Here is a 24,008-nt window from a genome sequence, read left to right on the forward strand (position 1 = left end):
CGTCGTTCAACGGGAGGGGGAAGGGGTTTTTGAAGAGTTCGACACTTGTCCGCTAGGGACCACCACAAGTCGATGCCCTAGAGATGGTGGCGATTGCGGCGGTGAATTAACCAACTACCTCAAAACCGTATTAGAAATTTTAACCTGGGCTGGCGACTTCTATACAGTATTCAAAGCTCGAACACTCGCCTGGTGAGCGAGGCGGAGGTGGCGGCGGCGGCGGCGGCGGCAGCGGCGGAGCGGGGACCTCGATGCAGGGTCCGCGCGGTGACGTCACTGCGGGAGGAGGCCATGGCGATGCCGGTCACGTGACTGAAGTAGGCCGGACCCGAGCGGTGCGGTCGGTCAGAGAACCTCCACTGGCTGTCCACGGGCGACTTCTTGCGCTTGCCGTCCACGGACGACTCTGTCAAGGATCGTGGCGGTAGTCACAAAGATCTCTTATCTGGTTGGCAGAGAGGTCGTTAAGGAGACGGATAAACACCCAACTCAGTGCCACGAGTCTAGGGACTAGGGAACTATAGCTATAGCCACGGTTATTCCCCGGGTCCATTTAACTCCAGGCTAGACTCAACTTGTCCATGTATAACTAAACCATTTGAGACTGTCCATTGGTCGATAACAAAGCAGGGGCTGACCCAAGGCGTCGGTCCTTTTATTACCAACAATGAACCTGTTAACTGGTTTAGACCCCTTCGTTACAAAATTCAAACGTAATTTACGATAATTTTAATAACACGAAGTGTCATTTTTATTGTTTTATTATTTATTTGTTACACTCGCCTTTAAGCAAACTTATTTGTTTTTTCACTTCAAATACGATCCACCTTCCTAGTTTCTATTGTGAGAACTAATTAAATTTTAAATGTTTCTCCTTTGTCTCCTCTGAGTAAACAGTTGTTACTGTTTCGCCCAATTAAAGCAGCTTCCAGAGTTTTGATAGCTAAATTTATGTAAAGTTTTCATTAACTCCACAAAGGCAGTAACACACTTAAGTTGTATTTTTACTTCGGAATACGTGTAAGTACACACCAATCCATGCGGGTGTAAAAATTAAGTAACATCAGGTGTGAATCTGCTGCCACATACATTTTGTGTAAAATTACACAAATTTATTGACGTGATAACGTCTTATAAATCGATCAACGCTGGCTGCACGCACGAAAAATTGCCACATTCAGCCTGACCTGAGCATCCAAGAACCGGCCAACCACCATGCGAGAAAATTTTCAATAATATCAAACAGGTTAAGGCGGGCTTTATAACTAATTTTTCGTGATTATTTTAAACAAATTATTTAAATTAAATTTGCAAAAACTGTAAATAATATTGTAAAATTATAAAGTATGCAATTTTTCATCGATGTTTTCTTATGACGTTATCACATAAAATTATCGTCCGTAAACCGACTTTACAGACAAACCCCTTTTGTTTTTTACAGTGTCCCCATGATCCAATAAGGACGCAGGACAAATGCATAGTGTAGTCCAGCTTTTCTCCAAAGTCCAAATATTAAGGAGAGTTTACAGGTCTATCTACCAGTATATTACTGCTTGAGCCACGACTATTTCGCAGATTCATTGCCTACGTGCCATCAAGGTGATGGCAGGGTAAACACTGGTTCGGGGCGCTGAAGTGACGGACGTGAGGCAGATGCAGGTACCTGCGGTGCAGTCGCGGAGGTAGGCGTCGTCGGCCAGGCCGTAGCTGGCGCTGCGGAAGAGACTGCGCGAGCTGGCGTCGCGACGCCCGTCCAGCGAGGTGAGGGAGCTAGGCGCCGGACACAGCGCACCCTGCAGCGCCGACCACTGCTCAGGCGCCAGGGCCTGCGGCGACCCACCATAGTTCCTCACCACTGGCCAGTTATCCCTACAGCACCATTCCAGCGCAACCTGGAGGTTTCGAGAGGCCGAGACAACACATCCCAGCATCGCATTTGATCCAACTTCGATTTAAACTAGAATCTGAGCAATAATAACTTCAAAGGTTGAAGAAGACCTTCACAAATTTAACATAAAATAAAACAACCAAAATTTTCCACGTATCAGTCAAGAAAAATATTAAATTATAATGGCTCAATACATTTAGATATCATTTTAGATGTTATTCTTTTGATTCTACCGATAATAGCTTAACATATTTTGTGGCTGAAGATCTCGTTACATGGAATTCGAAAGAACTAACACCTTAAACCATTCGGCTAACCTGTGGTTGATTCAAGGGAACCTCCATCCCAAGAGTATCACGAGGCGCTAAACCAAGTCTGTCTTAATCTCTGGGGCCACTCAGACAACTTACAGAGCCTGTGATCTGGCAGAAGTGCACCAAACGTCTACTAGCTGCCCAGGCCTGTACCAGAGCTGTATCGCCGCTCACTTCATCCGCCTTTCAACGGGGTGGAGACCCCTCCGAGCGTGCTGTAAGCGCCAGTGCGAGTCCACACTGTGGAACCTGGGAGCGGTAGGGGGAACCCTCACCGGGGACTCGCAGCATGAACAAGGGTCGCCCCTCACTGCTACCTGGAGGCCTCGTGCACTTCCGGGCTTGTACGGTCTGTTATCCCGTGAGCTAGTTCGGTAACTGCCGCAGTCCAGAACACAGGAGATATCTCGGAAACTGATCCCGTAGAGCCAGCCTTTCAAATACTCCACCGACGCCGCTACCACACCTTACAGCATTCTTTCACACCCAGTTGCGTCCATTTCCACAGCAGAAGCTGCACCCAGATTAGCCTTTACCATTATGCTATAGGTTCTTCATTATGACTCAAGACCAAGGCCTGAAGACCCGAAGGCCTAAGGTGCTGATCCCCAGGTAAATATTCCGAATCATCTGCTGTTGCATGCAGAGAGGACTTTTCCATCTCAACAGATATATTTTTTTCAACATCTAAGGATGTGTAGGGACAAGGACTCCCCAGCAGAGCTCACTTTGGTAAAAACCCTTGGTACCACGAGGACGTAGTGAGTTTCCTTGGTGAGGAGAGGCCTGTATATTCTCATCCACGAACCCTTTCCATGATCCTGTTGCATTGTGCCTCGGATACTTGGGCTGGCAATAGCTTCAGGCACCTTCTCCTGCAGGAGTCAGGATCGCTCCCAAAACACACAGGATGTTACAACACACTGATACAAAGTGCAACAACTATGATGTTGATGAGTCGTTTCACCCATCACTGAGTTTCGTGAGCACAGGCAACGACACGGTGATGACAGCCGTAACATCCCTATGCTTGACAAGGCATGATTCGTGTGGCATTTCCCTGGAAACCCGTGCTTATAACATATGCTACAGACTACGGTGAAAATTTCTCTGGCTACTTGAGGCCATGTTGCATTTTTTACACATCCACCAAAATCATTCCGTTACCTCATTCCTTTTGACGATTTGGCTACTGCAAACACGTTTAAGTATGTGTTATCAAAATTAACACCGCACACTCTTCACTCAGTTTTTTTTTGTCGTCTACAACAGTCTGAACTGGTGGGCGGTCCATGTCCTAATCCAAATTTTTATGAAGTCATAAAGTCTCATGGGAAACTGCTCTGTCTGCAATTGCGATGTCTGCTGTCCGAAAATACTGATTCATAAAGTAGTCACCGGGCCAAAATAAAAGCTTTTTCGATTTTTTTGGTTTTTATGTTTCCATGCATTGTAAATTAATACGCAAACAAGTTTTAAATATTAATTTAACTTGTGAATAATATTTATTTATTCTTTAAGGCAAAAGTGTGTGTGTCCGGTCTTTGAAGAAGCGCCAGTCGCAAACGGACAGCACTGATCAATGCTTTGTCACGGTCTTCCTTGCTTCCGTCCGTTATGATCTTTTTTTAACTTTTTAAACCTAAGGACACTGACTGGGACAGAAAAGTTCTAGTAGACCATTGTATTTGGACCATCGCCCACACCACCCTTGGCCCAAGAAAGACCGGACCTCCACGCAGACGCGCCCCTGGCCAGAGGTCGGCGGCTCACCTCGGGGCCGTTGTGCACCAGGTGGCGCAGCATCTGCGCCGAGACCTCGTCCAGCAAGATGGCGCCGCTCTGCTGGAGACGCTCCAGGCCGCGCGGGTCCCCAGCGAACAGCTGGTCGCCTGGAGCCGCAGGACACAAGCTGTACTCCATTCGAACCCGCTGCCGTCTCCGAGTTCAAACATTACAGCGACACCGAGAGAGAGGCTAGACAATTGTCTTCGAAAATGGCTAAATAAATACTTGCTATTCAATCAAACAAATATTTTGTATAAAGAAAGATTTGGTACATCCGAAAAAATGGTTTTGTCAATAGTATTAGCACAAAATCAATTTTGAAACACGCTAAATTTGGTACAATCAACCAAATCTATTGTTACATCAAGTTTCGCTATATACAAACAAATTTCTCAAACAAAGATTTTTCAATTTATAGGGTTTTTACACAGTTTAAATTCACAACATGCTGTACTCAGCTTGCTAATATATGATCAATCCGTTTTAAATGCTCATTGGACGATAACAATATCACATCATTCGGCAGCTCACAATAACGCTATGGACGCGTCGTGAAGTAGTTGCGCCAGTCATATCACGCATGCTCATGAACATGCGTGAAAACCAGAAACAAACACCCAGATATAAAATGTTATTTGCCATTACATATACGGCCAGTATCATTGATAACAAGTTGGTTTTATTTGACCAGTTGGAGAAAAATTTTGTTTAATAATAAAATTTAAATATTCATCCGGAGTAGTCTTTTTAAGTGAAGTAATAGTATTTAAAATATTTTTCAAACTAATAAGTACTCTGGCATGAAGCAAATTCATGGTCAGGTGTCAGTATCCAAGTAGTTCAGAACTCACTGTAATCCTGGTGGTATTGTAGCTTGGAGCCTGGCAGTTGATTTCAAGCCATCTTATTAGCTATTAATTATTACATTTTCTAATATAACTAATATAATGCTACACAAATTTAGTCACCATATTATTACTGGCATTTTAGTGCTAATTCTTCGAGTGTTCCTATTCCTGGTAACCTCAATTTGGGGTAAATATTATTGTTTTGGATGGTTATGATAAAGATAAATAGTGTTACTCTTAATAAATGTTCGACGAAATAAATTTCATGTGTTAATAAAGGAACGGATCAAAAACTATTGAAATATATGCACCATACGGCTTAATGCTACTAACCTACATAGAAAAAAATCTGGCAGCTGTTTTGGTAGTTGAGGATGAATTCAAAAGCGAAGAAAGAACATTTTTCAGATAGTCTAAACGAAAAATTATTGTTTAGTGGTGCTGAAAGTGATTAAGTTTTAATTTCTCTACTTAGCATGTTTTCTTTGCTAGTTTTAATAATCGCATATATATGAGGAACAGTAAAAAAAAAAACACTAAATAAGCAGATTCACATCAAAACCATAAATTTATTGTCTACTAGGTTCAATAAACTCTTCTGTAATCTGGTTTCTCTAAGCTTTTCGTTTGGTTCAGCCTCTGCAAACAATGACAGCAATTGAATGTTTGTTCATGTTTGCTGTCAGGATTTCTAAAGGCTTGTTCAATGGTAAAACACGTAATTTTTGTTATACTTTATATCTAAGTGTTATATGTCACCAAGTGTTTTCACGAATTTAATCAGTAACCTTGGCTATTTGGAAAAAGTAATGTTTGACTAATGTGTAGAGTAGTCTTATATCGGTGGACTTAAATATTCGGGAGATTTAGGTTGCATGTTGATAGTCTCATATCAGTTTTTCATATCTGAAACACAGTAGGAATGGTATCTCTAACAAGAGACTTACCTGCTGGCGGTTTGTACTCCAGCACCTCCGTCGGTGCCACTGACAATGATCCCGTTACGAGCGTCAGTATCTTGTTCTTTGTGGCTCTGGGTTTTTGATTCTCTTGCTTCGTTCTGAAGCTATTCATCGTCTTCAGCCTCTCCAGGCTGTTGTTGTCCTGGGCGCTGCTGTCTCCCATCGGCCTGGAGAGTTCTGCCCTCCGGGAGGCGCGCTCCGTCCTCGGCTCCGAGGCTGCGGGCTCTGCACCCGAGCTCCCGTCGTCCTTTTGGAGGACTTCCTTGAGGCATCGTCCAGAACCCCCCTCCTTGGTTCTGCTGAGGTTGAGGTAGACGTCTTCCACCGAGTCCTCGGAAGTGAGGACCTCCTTGCCGCTGTGTTCGGGCTCCAAGAGGCTCCTCAGGAACCACAGCTCCTCCTCGTGCTTGACGTTGAGGCTCTGGATCTCCTGCTCATGCAGCTCCTGCTGCTTCAGGAGCAGCTCATCGTACATCTTCCTGTCCGAGGCCTTGTCCCGCTCGAAGGCCGCCTCGAAGGCCGTCATGTTCTCGATGTGCACGCGCGTGATCTCCTCGATCTCGCTCTTGTGCGTCAGCTCCAGCCGCTGGATCCTACCCTCCAGCTCGCCTGTCGTCGTCTGGTACTCGCATGCGCCGTCGCCTGTTGTCACCGGGTCTCGCTGCGTCAGTTCCAGTCGCTGGATCCTACCCTCCAGCTCGCCGCTCGCCATCTGGTACTCGCATGCGCCATCGCCTGTTGTCACCAGGTCTCGCTGCGTCAGATCCAGATGCTGGATTTGACCCTCCAGATCGCCACTCGCCATCTGGTACTCGCATGCGCCGTCGCCTGAAGTCACCAGGTCTCGCTGCGTCAGATCCAGCTGCTGTATCCTACCCTCCAGCTCGCTGGTCACCGTCTGGTACTCGCATGCGCCGTCGCCTGTTGTCACCAGCTCTCCCTGCGTCAGATCCAGCTGCTGTATCCTATCCTCCAGCTCGCTGGTCACCGTCTGGTACTCGCATGCGCTGTCGCCTGTAGTCGCCCGGTCTCGCTGCGTCAGCTCTGCTGGAAAAGAAAATTGCATTATTTCAAATAGAATTTATTTGTGTGGTTTTGTATTTTGTATGTGTATTCTAATTCGTATTGGTTCTAAAACATTACTTAGTTCTTTTTTATGCAAGTGAAAATTATTGTCAGTAAAATTATAAACATTCCAGATTTTACAACAGTAATAAGTACAAATACTTTGTTAAGCCATGGATAGAGCTTAATTAGTCGAAGACCTAGACGTTATAGGTTAATACAGAGGCCGTATCAAATAAAGACTCATACAGAGAAAGTGTGGCATAAAGTGATGAAAAGTGACGCCTTTCCTATTGAGCTTGTTGAACACTGGGCTTTCGGTTGTAAATCTGATACGTCAACCATGTCAAGAAATGTCTGTGAAGCTGCCCACGAAAGCACTATTTAGAATAAAGGATGCAATATATGAATCATGTTTAATTATGATTGTTGTAAGTCAGAAAATAAGTTGTAATAGCTACAATGTCACTCAATTGTGTCAATTACATAAAATATACATTAATATCTGTAGAAGTTTTTTTTTCCTTGTGAACATCACATTTGAGGTTGGTCGACAAATGCACCATTTTGTGTTAAATGCGACAAGCAAGTTAATATTCTCAAACGACAAATCATTCTTTCCTCACAACCAATTCACTCCACATATTAAATTTGTGACCAGGGTTGCTCTGTGGCCATGCTCGCTAGTGTGATCCGATCATCTGGCGAGTGTAATGGGCTCTATTCCAGCATCCCGACATGGCTAGGCTTTATGTGCACCGAGTCTGTGCTCAAGTGTTTCTATAAACACTATAATCTTGGAGGTCTTATCGGCTTAAGCCCCTGAGAACAACTGTGTGATAACACTATAAGCAAACAAACTCAATTGGTGAGTCCTATTTTCTCATTTATGAAGTCTTATGATAGCCCCTATGTATTTAACACATATGTTTCATCATGCACAAATATTAACACAAAGACATTTTTCGTTCATTAATATATTTAGGGTTCATTAATATTTTTTTATGGTTAATGGCAATTTTCATGTATTCGCTCAGTCGTATTTCACCCCATTTTATGCATAAATAACGAACAGAAACATTGTCACAGAAATATTTGTCCACTTATCGAACACTGTTTCTCGTCCCAAAGTTTTCCACAGAATCCTGGACATTACACAAGAGTTTTTGAACATCATTGGTATCACAAATATATGTGTTCTTATTTAGTTACTTACAATTTAAAAGTAAAATAAATTCAAGATATTTTACCTGTCTTCTCTTCAGGGATTTCTTCGACCGGTGCTTCTGGTGTATTTTCTGCAGCTGGGATTCCTGTGATGTTAATCGTTAAATGTGTTTCCTGATTTAATTCGGCAGATTCGGCTTTTGTTTCTATTGAGGTATCGCTCTCAGAGAGCAACATTTCCTTTAGCACATCAATTGTGTTCTCTAAATCTATCATTGTGTTACATTGTCTTGTGATTGTACTATTTAGCTCCTCAATAGTGCTCTCTAAATTTTTCATTGAGTCACATTGGCTTCTGATTGTTTGAAGACCTTTCATAACTTCGCCTTCAAGAATCTTTATCTCAGAACTTAAGTCGCTTTTTTCCTGCTTCATTCTTTCAATTACATCATCCGCATTTTTTAATTCGCTTATCAAGAGTTTGTTCTTCTTCTTCAACTCTTGCAAATCTTGTTCGATCAAATTGCTTTTGTTGTTACTGTCTTTAAGTTCCAATCTCGTTTTCTCCAGCTCTCTGCATTTTCTCTTTAACTTGGACTCGGTTTTAACCATTTTGGCGATGGCATTTTGCTGCACGCTTCTCTTCCTCGTTTCCTCCAGCACGTACGCCTTGAGCTGCGCCTTGATGTCCTCCACCATGTTCACGGCCGATGTCACCACACTGTCGTCGCCCACGCACACGCAGATCTGCTGGGACTGCTCAGTGCGGGTGACCGTGGACGCAAACTCCCGAAGGCATGAGCCTCCTACTGAGGTCTGGGCGACCTGCGAGCTGGTGAAAGTCCTGTTACCTTCCTCACGTAGACCTGAACCTCCTGGTGATGTGTGGGTAACCTGGAAGCTGGTGGAGGTCCTGCTAACTTCCTCCCCTCGACCTGTACCTCCTGGTGATGTCTGTGCGATCTGGGAGCTGGTGAAAGTCCTGATACCTTCCTCATGTGGACCTGCACCTTCTGTTGATGTCTGGGCGACCTGGGAGCTGGTGGATGTCCTGCTGCTTTCCTCCCCTCGACCTGTACCTCCTGGTGATGTCTGGGCGACCTGAGAGCTGGTGGCAGTCCTGATGCCTTCCTCCCCTGGATCTGCACCTCCTGGTGATGTCTGTGCGATCTGGGAGCTGGTGAAAGTCCTGCTGACTTCCTCCCCTGGGACTGTACCTCTTGGTGATATCTGGGCGACCTGGGAGCTGGTGGAAGTCCTGCTACCTTCCTCACGTGAGCATGACAGCAAGGATAGGCTGCTCTTCAGCTCTCTGGACGAGATGAGCACCCGCACGCGAGGCACTCTGGTGACGCCGGGGGTCTCGACGGCAGCGCTAACCTTGGCGAGCGCCTGCTGCGACACTTGGTTCACCAGGTGGCACAGAGACCTGATCATCGCCTGCCATTCCATCACCTCATCGGCCACCTCGTCGTTCATGGAGATCAGCCTCTCTCGGTCTTTCTCCAGCTTCCCCAATTCATCCCGCAGCTTCTCAATCACCTCTCCTTTCAGCTCCAGCTCCTTGTCGAAGCAACTGCACACCTTCTTCAGCTTGCTGTCAAGCTTCGCGAGAGCATCCAAGTGCTTATTTCGTTCAGACTCTAAAGATGCATTAGCCACCTTTAGATTACGAATATCTTCGTTTCTTTGTTCCAGTGTTTTCAACACCTGCGCTTTCTCATTTTCACATGATTCAAGTTTTTCTTTAGTAGCCTGCAGTTCTGATGATAATGACTTCACCCCACTCTCCATTATGCAGTTTTGTGTCTCTAACGAATTTACTTGTTGTGAATAATCCTGAAAAAAGAAGTACAATTTTAAAAGTCTAAAAACATTGGTACAAGACACTAGAACCTGCAGCCTGAAAGCACAAAAAATATTTTTTTACAAATTAAAGCAATGCAACGATCACGTGAAGATAAAAGTGACAAACATAAATAGTATGTATTAGTTCTTTTTATTTTTTAAATATAAGCATAAATATTAGTTCTTAAATCATTCTGGTTGGCAAATTTCAGCTTCAACAATTGTTTAAAACTTGCATATCACATGTTGGACGAAAATATAAAATTTATTTTCATAAAATTCTTTACTACTTGTTAGCTAGTAACTCATAAAAGTAACAAATTCTTAAGTGCTTTGATTTATAAGTGTGGTGTTATAACGATAGTGACACTCACAACATTATCTAGGGCAATAAACCTTCATATCGTCCTCCAAATGTTAACAAAGTAATTTTGAAGGAATCCTGTACAACTCAGTAGCACATTTACAGGAAGGTTGCTTGGTAGGATTAATCCTTAAAAGTATTAATCACCAGTAGTGTATAAATGGGGATACTGTGGCTAGCTTCAAGCTTTGTACTGATGATTATATAAAAAAAAATCCCCCTGTGCCGCTAATTAGTATTTTTGTCACAATCATACATTTTGAATTTGTGAAAAATAATGTCGCATTATTTTTTGCTGCAAGAACTTAAACTTTTTCCGCTTCCTGTACACTCCCATTTAATGTTTGTCAGGCCAGTCTTCCCACTCCATTCCCATCCCTAGATCTGATTTTGCCGAGTCTTTTGCGAGTCAGTCTGTGTATCATTTTATCCCCGCGTGGACACATGCCCGTCGCCTGCAATTCTCCCTTACGCCGTGACAATAACTGCTATGTCCTGCAAGCTCTCATGGCAGGCTGTTTCTAAGACCTCACCTGACGTGAGCACTCCATGGCATGATCTCGAATCATTTTTACCAACATTCAGTCATGCCTCCGGGCTCAGTAGAGCCTCGTTCCCACTGTCATCGCAGTTTCCACCCACCACCGCCTCTCCAGTCTGTCCTGGGAACACTGCTCAGAGCAGTGCCCGGTCCTTAACCCCAGCCTGTTCTAATGTACCGCCTCTGTCCTCTAGTGGCAGAGTTGCTAATTATTTGCCCTTGGTGTTTGAACGCCCGCTAAAAGCCTGCCCCCTGGCACCTCAAGCAACAAAAAGTGCCCCGTAATTTATTTCCAAGCCACCAGAGCGCTGCACTAGTCCCCTCCATAAGCCCAATGCTTTAGCAGTCGCCTCGCGTGAGTCGATCTCTCCTTGTTTCGGACACCCCTCGGTAGGTCGCGCTGACATCGGCCAGTACCACCAACTTCGAGATATCGAAGATAGTATTTCTCCACTACGTCCTCAGAAATCTTTGGAACCTTTCGGTCCAGAAGCAGAAGCCTCCCCCCTTTCTTTTGATAGACTTCGTCTTTTTAATTACGAGTCGCTGCCGCCCCAAAGAGACTTCGCGCCGCGACAGCAGACTGATCACACCGCATCGCCGGTGAGCCGCACGTCAAGATGTGATACCTACAACTTTAGTAATTAGTAATTAATCAGTCTGCGTACGTCGTAGAAGTAGTCATGCTTGGTTTATAATACTTCATTAATATTTTCTATCTTTGTATTATGGAAACATCCGCGACAACCGCGTGTTCGCGAGCTCCGGGCCCTGGCTTATGCTAGAAGCCAAGGGCCGGATGTAGACCTGACCACACAAACCCACGAGTCCTTCCTCCAGCAATGAGGACGACTAAGGTGCCCTGACGACTCGTTAGCAGCTCACTTCGGCCAGCTAACGTCAAACCTCCAGTCCTTCAGTTTTTTTTATATCTTCAGGTTCAACATTATTATAAAACAACATTTTCTGTAAATATTTCACGAAACATGGAAAAATTGAGGTTTGATTTTGCTGTGAAACCAACAGCAGATGGGAAATCAAGCACCATATGCATAACCTCAATAGCTACACCTGATGGGCAGATTTTTGAAATTCCACTCGAACACCACCCTGCAAATCTACACCAAGCAGTTACAAATACTCCAAACTACGCTAAGGTCAGTAAATCATTAAATAAAAGACATCAAACACGGAAAATATGGATAAGTTTGACAGATGATATATCAAAAACATGGTATTTGGATAGAGAGCAAAGCTTACAGTTTAAAGACTTTAACCTGGAAGAAATTGAGGAAAAAACAAAAAGTGCTGAATGTATACCTAGTGGATCAAATAAAAAATTGGAAAACTGTTAGAAAAATTTCTTGAAGAAAAAAAACTATATCTGAATCTCATAATTTAGGTAAAATTGCAAAAGATTCCATGATTGAGAAATTCACGGGCAGAAACTCAAATGCTTACCATTGGATTAAAGATTTCGACAAAGAATGTGAACTTTTCCTAATCAAAGAAGACAAAAAGAAAATAGAAATTTTAAAACATTTCTTAGAATATTCCAGTGTAGTTTGGTACAACTGCATGCAAATGAAACTTACAGTGGAATCGGACTGGAACAAATGGGATATTTTTTTTTGTGAGACATTTGCAAACAAAGGATGGTCACCCATCAGATATGCTGACTTAGAAGAAACATCAATGACTTCCAGAATATATTGATTTTCATAGCAGGATATTGAAATTATTGAGTACTGTAGTTCTTCAACACGCTATATTGGATATATATTTTAGAAGCAGCCAATATCTAATCAAATTCACTTTAATAGTAAAGTCATGTAATAAATTAAAAATTGAGCTACATCTAGAGACACTTCTGAGATAAAACAATATTTATCGATTTTATTTTAACTGCAGCCATTATCTATTCAAATTTACTTTAATAGTAAATTGATGTAATAACTATCAAGTTTTTTTTACATTGCTATTAAATTTCTTTCATACGTCGATAAAGAATTATCATTTAAAATTATAAATAAACCAAACTAAAAAGTAGAAAATAAATAATAGTTTTAAAACACTAAAAAACACGCTTTATATAGAAAACCAAACTAAAAAATAGAAAATAAATTAAAATAAATTTGAATTAAGAATAGTGTACAAAAATTTAATAAATATAAATTAATAATAGTGTATACCTATAAGAAAAAAATGTATTTTATTTAAAAAAATCGTGGGGTGCATTGTGTAAATAGTTATAAATATTTTATTGACATATATGTATGAGTAGAAGTATCATTTCGATAATATCTTAAAAAGCACCCCACGCTTTTTTTTAAAAATAAAATACATTTTTTTCTTATATACACTATTATTAATTTATATTTATTTAAAAAATTTACACTATTGTTAATTCAAATTTATTAAAATTTATTTTCTATTTTTTAGTTTGGTTTTCTATATAAAGCGTGTTTTTTTTAGTTTTTTAAACTATTATTTATTTGTTTATGATTCCATTGTAATTATTTACAATGATGAATGGTAATTTTCTAATTAGGGCCGGCCCATTCTTTTGATAATGTAATTTTAAACCCATGTTAATATATATATATGTCAATCAATTTATCAAGTTTATTATATTATGTGAAAGTAATCAAAAGTTAAATAAACATAGAGGTACTTATATCTAGATGAAATCATTATTTTGCCTGTTGAAACTAAAAGATCCACTAGTCACACAAGTCATCACGAGAGAGTGAAGTGTGACAAAATGATAGCAGAGTTTAGACTTACTGTTTACTCTGTTATTACTTATGTGTAACACCCCGACCATCATCTGAGATCACGGCGGCCATCTTGGCTAAAAATGATTCACAATTTCTCAAAAATTACTCAAAATAACTTAAAATTCCTTTAAAAAATGGTCCCTTTTTGAGGGAATATTTCCAATTTTTTCCTCCAAAAATTCAAAAATTCGGACTTCGAAAACTTCAAAAGACTTTGGCCTTAGAAAGAACACAAATTCCTATAAGCGTCAAGCCACTCTAAGCCGCTGATATCAGGACATTGACCATAAATTCTAATTCCTTTTATTTTCGAATAAAAAATTCTGAAAAAATTCCAAAAAAATATTTTAAAAAAATAGCTTACTTCAAATGTTAAGGTACTTTATCAGTTTCGGTCCTTGGTTCGCTTCCCGGCGATTGTAAACATGTAATTTATTAATATATTTAATGTACCTATTCTTAATAACAAATAAAAACCTGATAAAACATTTTACATCACACCCGCCATCTTGAATTATGACATAATAGCTGAAACTTATTATAACGGCTGCCAACTTGAAAAACCGTAATTATTGTTACATTTAAATAAGAAATAATTTAAAATTTAATCAAAATTATTTAATGAAATTACAAATAAAATATAATTTTTAAAAACTGCACTAACGTCCTCGGTCCGAACACGGAAGCCACCGGCAGACTGATCTCCCACAACTAGTGCCAAGGTTTATATATATATATATATATCGTCAGCTTGTATGAAGTCATGTCCGCCATCTTGTATTCGTCTGCTAGAGGCCTCCATTTTATTTTCATCTACTAGAGTGCACTGCCGTCATGTTAGTATAATTTTTACCCAGTAGAGTGCAGTAATCATTTTTTTGTTAATGTTGTACCCACCATTTTGATATTTGTGTGCCATCTAGGAAATTCGTAATTATTTAGCTATATTCGGGAAAAATTCCAAAATTAATCAAAAAAATCTAAGATTAATTTACTGATTGCAAGATCGATATCCATCCTTGGTTAAATACTTGATCCATGCAAAAAATTAATTTTATGTGAAAATAATTTAATTAAATGTTGTGAATAGTCTTAAAAGCAGTTTAGTTTCCTTGCCAACCGGTCTCCAGTAAGCAGTTATGACCACCACGCACCATTTTGGAAATTCGTAATTAATTACATAATTAGTCATAAATTCGGGGAAGACATCTTTTATATTCAAATATAATTTATTACATAATTTATATTATACTACAGTAACACTTGCTAAAGTTAGCAATCTTACCTATAAGCATTTAGTTCTGCATCAGCTTGAACTGACTTATTCTTAACTCCAATCGGTTTTCTGAAGACAGAGAACAGCCAGATCATTGGTCTACATAGTCTTTTTCTTCCCGACAGAGTTTCTCGATACTATGTTTAACAGTTTGCTTCTCATAGTTTGAATTGTAAATGGGAGTATTCACTGTCTTGAATGCACAAGTCCTTAATTTGTCCTTAAACGGACATGGTTTGCCATATACACAGTCCAACTATAAGTTATATTTCAAAGGTATGTATGTAGTGTTATGGCCTTTGGTCTGTTTGTTATATTTTTATAGTTAAGAGAATAATAATTTACTCTGGAAGTGGCGGGTATTGGAAACGATACAAAACAACAACACGTTAAACCTCATAGGTGACACAAAAGTCCCAACAACGAAGAAAGTCAATGTCCCTCTGAAAACACAATGGAGACAGTGGATCATTAGCATCAAATTAATAAATTTTAAAAAATGCAGGTTCGTCTATAGCTGTGCTACTATTTATTTGGCTTTCATAGTTAATTGTAACAAGAGTAAATAAACATAATTTAGATAATAATAAGTTGGTTTGATAAAGAATTTAATTGCTTAAAATTTATAATAGGGCTACCTAATACATTAATAAGTTACCATTTATAATATGGGTTAATACCTTAACAAGTGGCCGGCCCGTAAATATTTAAAACAATAATATAAAATAAAAATTTAATTCTATATACTAACCAGATAGCCAATTTATATATTCACGCTTTCCGGTGTTGCTTACAGTTAGTACCTCTATATATTGATAATACCAGAATTATAATCATTAAAACTTAGTGCAATTTAAGTTTAGCAATTATACAACTTTAGCTATCACATATTTAGTCGACTGCTGGGATCCCGAGATCGTGCCCCTTGTGGGTGTCGCAGAGAATTTGGAGGTAGTATTGTCGGAGCTTGCTATTCGGGAGTGATAACTTATCGAGTACCGAGGACCAGAAAAAAAACCGCAATCTCGGCTCCGTGTCTGGGACCCTGTCTGTGAACAAGCCAGATCAAAACGAATTAGACCTGCTGCGCAGCCAGTCGTTAAATAGGCATAAATTCCCACAAAAAAAGGGACTAGTCGGGGAAGAGAATGGGTGTCGAAAACTCGCCAAAACAGGGGGTTGCAGCTTGAACTCAGGAGATGTCTCGCCAAGATGCCCACAAAATGCGGACCGAAATTGGCGTGGTGTACGAGGAAGCACTTATAATTTAAATATAACAAAATTTATAAAATTATTAAATTCTCTACACTAAAGCACAGTCTGACTGATAGCTTTCTAAAAGCTTAGGAAAAGCATCCCTTGACGAGGCAACTACATCCCATTAGTAGTAGCGAGGTTGATCGTGCTCTACATTGCGTGTCCATTTATTTTGTCGAATTTGATTCCAAATCGGCTACCTTTTTTAAGTGTGCTTCCTTTTTTAATGTTGTTTTGACTCGTGTATTATAGTAATTGGTTCTTGTTTTGTCTATCATATTCATCGACCGTTTTCGTGTATATAGCCGAGTTCTCAGCCAGTGGGCCTTTCAGTTTGTTACTGGCTGCGACGTTTTAAGGATCACCTAGTTTGTCTCATCTATTTCCTAAGTCACGAAATTACCTCTTCTTGTTAACTCGATGACATCTTTAATGTATTCAACGTTGAACTCAATAGACGTTGTACCTTCGCGTACGGGAACTCTAACGTCAATGGCGATTGTGGCGCAGATCCTGTTGGCAACGTCGACGTCAACACTGGAGGAGACTTCAACAGTCGAGATACCACCAGCAGAAGAAAGCCTAATTTATTCAGTGCTGGCTGCACAGGAAACCACGATGAACGACGTTTCGCCTTCGATGAATACTTCAATGGCTGGTGATTCGACAACAACCATCGAGCATCGATGCCGTTACTGTGACAAGATTTTCTCAAACAACAGCAATGCTCGATGACACGAGAAGAGCGAATGTGCTAAGAATCCTCCTCGCAAAATGTTTGTCTGTGAGAAATGTCATAAGCAGTTTGCCAGAGAAGATAATATAAGCACGCACATGAAGAAATGCAGAGGTAGTGCTGTACGACAGAAAAGAAAGGTTTCTCTGCAACAGCGATTAATTGATTCTCTTAACAGCAAACCGGGAGTTGGTACAACTGCAGCAACATCATCATCTGGTTCAGGTCTGAAAGGTTCGTCTTCATCACCTAGGCATCCTTTCAGATACTGTGATATGTCGTTCGCATTTTCCCATTGAGGCCACTTGCGCGGCGTCAGTCTCCCTGGATTTAATTATTTGTATATTGTATAAAGTTTATTCCAAGTTGATTTATTTTACACTGTTTCAGTATTATGTGTACATTAATTTTTAAATACGTTTTTATAAGCGTTTCTAGCTTTTCTTTAATAAACTTGGCTGCCATCATATAGAGCGCGGTAGTGTGCAAACTCTAAACTTAAAAATATTTTTCATTGGTATCAGAATTTTTACGAGTGTACTTATATTATTTAGTGGTGTATTTTAATATTTATTCATGGTAATATTTTATTACACTTTGTTTATTTAACGTTAATTATTCTTACTGTGTAGCGGTACTTACGATAATTAACGAGAACTATCTAGCGGAGTGAGGGGGGTGGAGAGGAGGGGGCGTGACGTCAGGTGACGTGACGAGTGTGATTCCGCTCCCAGGGGATTGCGGGACCGCGACGGAGGTTTTTTTTTTTTTTTTTTTTTTTTGCGGCACTGCTCGTGGAGTATGCAGTGTTAGCCCGTACGAACTCGGATCCCAGCCATGGGGGACTTGCCTTTTGGTTCGTTACGTGAACGAGAGTTAACAGCAATAGTTTGTAATCATTTAAAATTGCTTTGGTTTGCTGCAGTCAATGTTATTTAAATGGATTTTATGAAAAGTGGAATTTCGCACGGCTCGGCGATTTGGATGGTAATTTTTTTGCTATCACTACTTCACTTCCAGTGACGGTGATGCCATGGCTAGTTTCGCAAAGCAAAAAAGGCGGTGTTACACGAGCGCGCGACGCTGCGGGGCAGGTGACAAGCCACAGAAGCAGCGCGCTGCTAGTAGCGCAATAGTGAGTGGGGGTTATGCCCGGCCCGATAGTCTACTGCATCAAAGGTATGCCTCAGCACCAAGTAAGTGACACGACTGGATTTAGCGTTGTGGAATATAAGGCCTGAAGAACGTCATAATTTTTATCACCTCCCCCCCCCCCCCCCCCCCCGCGCAGTAAGAGACTTTTGCGACTTTGGTTTAGAACTTATTATTCTGTAATTTTTGTCTGTAACCAAATGTCGTTTGTCTGTTAATAAAATTATAGCAATTGAAAATGCCACCTAGAGTTTACCTTATAAGGTCCATCCCCTTTTTGTGGTATGGCTATACATTGTTTGGAAAGAATTTAATTTTCAGGATCATTGATTTTTTAACTCATTATTGTGCCTATCACTGTAGACTTTCCGGGATTGTCGTTAAATTTAGTTGAGTATGGTAGTACAGCTTTTTGCGCACTTGCCATTTGTCAAGTCAGTCTATGCGCGTCTTTTAAGCTTAAATCCAATAGAAACTCAGGATGTTATTAGTGACGCGTACACGGGACTGGCGTGGTGGGTGCGGACATGTACAACTACCCCGGCATAAGGGGAGTTGGCCACACCATGATGCACGAAGATATGAGCGGAGCAAATGTGTAAAGAATCCTTCTTATACGAAGTTTCGCTGCGATGAGTGTCATGTTTGGTTTACACGTATTGATAGTTTGCGACGGCATGCGAAAAAATGTAAAGGTGAAGTCCATGTGCGTACTGCAGAAATTTCGACCTCTCGCTTTACAGTGGAGACTCGTGTTGCTTACAAGCACAAAAACAAGTTCAGCAACCTAATGTGATGAGTCCTATACATGAATCTAAGCGTGAGACTGTACTCGGTGCATTACAGTTAAATGATAACGGATTTCACTTGGTGAACTCTGCATTTCGTGGAATGTTGAAAGACTACTATTATGTTAATACGTTTAGTGAGTCAAAGGACATGTTTTACTTTTCTGGACGATATAAGGCAGAACATTATGAATCAGCTTACTGATTAAGTAGCTAAATACAGACCATTTAAATATAACTTGTGGTTGGACTGTGTAGGCTATATGGCAAACCAAATCCGTTTGAGGACAAATTGAAGAAGTGTACAGTCAAGACAGTGAATACTCCCATTTACTATTCCGACGATGTGAAGCAGTCTGTTAAACACAGTATCCAGAAACTCTGTTGAGAAGGAAAGGACTATATAGGAAAAGGATCTGGCTGGTCTGTCTGCAGTAAACCGATTGGAGCTAAGAATATGTCAGTTCAAGCCGATACAGAACTAAATGTTTTTAAGACTGCTAATTTATTAAGTGTTACTGTAGTAGAATATAAATTAAATAATAAATTATATTTGTATATTAAAGTTTTTTTCACGAATTTATTGCTAATCCAAGATGGCGCTCAAAATGTCAAGTTGGCGGGTGCCACAGTAATAAAAAAATGAATACTGCACTCTAGCGTGTAAAAATTAAACTAACATAATAGCTGTTTACTTTAGCAGACGAATATAAGCTGGTGGACATGACGTCATTCTAGCTGACTATATATATATATATATATATATATATATATATATATATATATCTTATATATAAATCCAGTGTCCTGATGTTTGTTTCCAGTGAACTCTTCACCAAGTCAACCGATTTCGTTGAAAATTGGCATTTATGTGTAATTTTTTCCATCTTGAGATATAGGATGGTTTTTATTTCGATTAATGGTCTTAATAATTTATAATTAATAATAAACTGATTATCAATGTTGATTGGAGTTTAAGCCCGGGAAACAGTGGGTACTTCGTCTCCATGACAACGTTGCGTGTATTTCTGTATTAAGTTTTTGTCAAAATTAATTAATTTTAATTTTTTTTCATTTATTATAACTGTAAATAAGAGATTTGGTCAAATTTTTTCCCCATTAATAAAACCGTGCCAAGCCGGGTCGGGCAGCTAGTATATTGTCGCGGGTTGAAATTTTGCAGGGTTGTTGAAATCAAATTTAGGGACTTTACTGACGGGACTCTGGGCTGGCTGCTCTGTTCACTCGTCAGCGCAAGTGGCGTGACCATGTAATTGGGGCACGGGGCCGGCGCGGCGCGCTGCGGGCTTGCAGAATTTTGTTTGTTTGTTTGGCCGCGCGCTGGCGCAGCCACGGGCCGCAGTTACTGGGGCGCGCTGTCGTAACAAGCCGCGCGGTGTGGCCTGCACATTGGGGTAGAGGGGGGGTAGTCTTCCCAGATGTTCTAGTTAGTTGTTTAGTAAATTTGACTTCAATAACGAGCTTTTGTTATGGTAGGCGCGGCAGGGCGCGCGAATTTAAGCGCAAGTGAGTGGTGACTCGGGGCTCATTCAGGCGGAGGCTATGCGTCTCACCTGTGGTCACGAGTTGTTAGTTCGTTCGTGATGTAGGAATTCAGGCTCATTCAGGCGGAGGCTATGCGTCTCACCTGTGGTCACGAGTTGTTAGTTCGTTCGTGATGTAGGAATTCAGGCTCATTCAGGCGGAGGCTATGCGTCTCACCTGTGGTCACGAGTTGTTAGTTCGTTCGTGATGTAGGAATTCAAGCTTTCGGGCGGAAGCTATGGTCGACGCCAGAGGCCACGAGTCGTTTAATTTAAGTTAGGTCATAATGTAGTCGTCAAGCTTTCGGGCGGAGGCTATGGCCCTCGTCAGGGGTCACGCGTCATAGTTTTTAAAATGTAATGTTCGTTCGGGATTTCAAGGGCAGGAGAGGCCCCTACGTTATTTTTTTAAAGTAATCGATCAAGAAAGGCTTTTCGGAAAATGTGAGTATGGACTTATCTTTGTTTTAATTTTAAGTATTAATTATGATTTGAGGTATTCGGAAGGACTAGGGAAGTGTTTAGTGAAGTTCTCTCATTCTCTCTCTTGTAAGGTCGTTCAATCGTTAAGGAAGTAAAGAGATTATTGTTTTAAATTGTAATCCCGCTATTTAAATGTTCTTTAAAATGATGTTGAGTATTTGACTTTAAGAATAAAATAATTTTAATTAAGTATTATGTTATTTTGCAAAATCTCCTTAGTTCAGCTCTCACCAGACATCCTGTACGGGATGACGAACCTATGATCCTAGGTACAGTAAAGTATTTTATGAAGTTAAGACTAGTTGATGCCAAGCGAGTTGTTTCTATGTAAAGAGCTACGATTCTCGCCCCCCCCTCTGAAGGTGGATCGTGACAGAAATGGCGGTGGCACCGGCTAGGTGCACGTGACAGAAATGGTAGAGTTCGCCGGATAGGTTCTATTTCTGGAGAGAGAGAGAGGTAGATTTTTATGTTTATTATTAAGTTAGTTTCAGCTTCTGATAGCAGGTTATTAAGAGTTTACTTGAGGAGAGGATTACGGAATTTAATCTAAGTGGAGGAAGTCTTTGAGTTTTTTTTTTTGACGTAACAGATGTTTATTTGAGGATACTTGTAAGGATAAAGTTTATAGTGATAAGTTGTTTTAAGTCGTTGAATTTATTGTAGATTTATATCGGGGATTATTACGTGAGGAGAATACGTTATAAGTTAAATGCTTATTAGAGATAATGCAAGTGGTTTAATTTAATTGAAGTTCATTTTAAGATTGTAGGTTAAGAGAATTATAATTTAAAATAAAGTTTTTTGTCGTAAATAGGAATTATTTTCAAGAGAAGTTTGTTTTGTTTTCGTGCGCGTAGGAGACGAGACGTACGAATTAAATCAGTCGAGGGAAGGATAAACGTTAGAAAGGAATTAAAGAGAAAACGAGAGTTTATGTAAAAGAGAGTTATAGAATTTATAGTGATGTTTTGTTTTAATTAGAAAAATGTTGAGAGTTGTTTCAGAACGACACGTCAGTGGACGTGGCAGAATGAACACGTGACGGGGAGGTGCTGAGACCTAGCGGAGAACGGAGGAACCGCAAGCGAGGGTTGGCGCACCTGATGGAATTCGGTGACGTCACGGGCTCATACGGAGACGTGGACAGGCCGTGACCTTGTTTTGATCAGCTGTACGGTAACTTAGCGATAAGAAAATAGACTATTGGTTAAATACATTTAAATTTAAGTGTGTTTTAGGAGAAGAGGAACTTTCAGTATGTAAGTAATTTATTTTAAGAAGTGTATGATGTATAGGCTAGAAGTGTTTCGTTGTAAGTTGTTTATGTTTTTGTTAGTTAAATTCTACCTCGGTTTTAAAAATATTTTTTTGGGATTTGTAAACATTATTAAGGAGGTACACTATAAAATCGATAAGCATTGAGAAAACTGGGAAGGCTAGATTTTGTGTGTAGAGGGAATTTACTCCAAAAGAACAGAGAGACAAAATTAATGTTTTCATTAGGGCGAGGGACCCTAAGGTGAGGCGTTGTATCCCTGGGAAGAAAGGGAATTGTAGCGCAGACCATAGGAGATGGGCTGACTACGGAATTAAGGGTCAGGAGAATCCTGAGAGTTGTGAGTAGTTTGGGGCAGGAGTTCCCCATGGTAGTACCGAAGTGGCTATCCTGTATGGGATAGGGTACCATTTCAATGAAGTTTGTTGGTGGGGTTAGAGCCCCCTGTGTAGTGGGCCTATAGCAGATAGGCACTACAGTGAAATTTTTGGTTATTTTGTGAGGTAAATTCCCTGGAGGTTAAGTAAGATTGGATTCAGTTAGGAAGGAGGGAAATGAGAAACATTGCTGTAGAGAGTTAGTGTACTTGCCTAATGTGAAATTGAATTTTACTAAATTAATTTATGAGAAAGTTTTTTCTGGTCAAATAATAATGGAAGGGAATTAATTAATTTTTTTGAGTAAGGTGTTTTAAGTAATGAAATAAAATAAGGTGAAGTAATTTGAATAATTGGGGAGGAGTTTCTTTAAGAGTTTAGATAATTGTTTTTGAATTTATTGAGATATTCAGCCAGTGAAGTTTGAGTGTGAGAGATACAGTGAGATTTTAAGGAAATCGGTTGTTTATTAATTAGGACAAATGAGATTTTATGATTAAGAGTCAGTAAGCATAGTTAAAATTTACGACATGATATTTGTTGACAGTTTACAGTTATTAAGGAGAAAACAGAGTAATCTATTTATTTTTATTTTAATGGTTTGAAGATAAGATTATGAATTTTTTTTTGGAAGTTTCTTTGGCATGTTGGAATAATTTTTTTTGATTTTTAGAATTTACAGAGAAAATTTAATTGATTTACATTAGTTTGGAAGTATGGAGGTTTAGTGTTCGATTAGCCCTAACTTGATGGTCGGATCCCAAAAGAATGCCGTAAAACCGATAGCCAATTGAGAGGAATGCGGTAGGCGCTTGTGTAGAGAGGGGTTGTGGGAAAACTCCTTGGGACTGATGGCAGATCAGGGGCCCTAAATAGTGTGTGATGCTGTAAAACCAGTGCAGGGAAAGCCTGGTATGCTTAAATTTTTGGGCACAGGTTAGGTAAACCTGGGGTTCCATGGGATTTAGTCATGTTAGCTGCTGTGAGACATTAAGATTTCCAGGCTCCATAGTAAATTCAATGTAAATTTTTGTTTTCTTAAAATAATAAATTTGTTTTTAATTTATTTGAGATATTTGATTTGGAACAGTGAATACAGACCCCGAGGAATAAGAGTTGTCATGCTGTGAGAGGAGAAGGTGGTAGGCCTAAAAGGGTACAGGCACCACAGAGGTTATGTGCATTGCATAATTTAAATATAAGGAAACTTGAGAATTTGAAATTTTGTTGTTGGGTTGGACACCCATAAGAAGAGTATAGGCAGAATTTTTATTGTTATGAGATGTCTAATTTAATTGAAAAGAAGAAAGTTTAAAGATGCAAGGTAACATTATTATTGTAATAATTGAAAGAGATTAAGAGGTAGAGAGAAATAGGCAGTTTTTGTTTGTAAGTACTAAAGTTTACATATAGAAATTTAGTAACTAAGAATGAATAATAAGTTAAGTCTAGTGTAAAAGTTTTTTTTAAGTTTGTTAAGTTAAGAGTCATAAGTAAATTTTTTTTGAGAGAGAATGTCTTTGATAGGAAGTATTAGAAACTTATGGGAAT

At 40.0% G+C, this 24,008-nt stretch overlaps 1 protein-coding gene across 1 annotated transcript in view; it reads right to left on the reverse strand.

Annotated features, from left to right (window-relative positions):
• Positions 1 to 24,008, reverse strand: part of LOC134539894 (uncharacterized) — a 58,496-nt gene that overhangs the window by 5,854 nt on the left and 28,634 nt on the right. The window contains exons 2-6 of the mRNA XM_063382242.1: positions 8,116 to 9,871; positions 5,786 to 6,844; positions 3,976 to 4,094; positions 1,664 to 1,826; positions 190 to 406 (exon numbers count right to left, since the gene is read on the reverse strand). Coding sequence (XP_063238312.1) covers positions 190 to 406; positions 1,664 to 1,826; positions 3,976 to 4,094; positions 5,786 to 6,844; positions 8,116 to 9,871 — 3,314 coding nt within the window. The remainder of the gene's footprint in view (positions 1 to 189; positions 407 to 1,663; positions 1,827 to 3,975; positions 4,095 to 5,785; positions 6,845 to 8,115; positions 9,872 to 24,008) is intronic.

The sequence above is a fragment of the Bacillus rossius genome, chromosome 16, assembly GCF_032445375.1.
Source record: "Bacillus rossius redtenbacheri isolate Brsri chromosome 16, Brsri_v3, whole genome shotgun sequence".
Lineage (NCBI taxonomy): Eukaryota > Metazoa > Arthropoda > Insecta > Phasmatodea > Bacillidae > Bacillus > Bacillus rossius.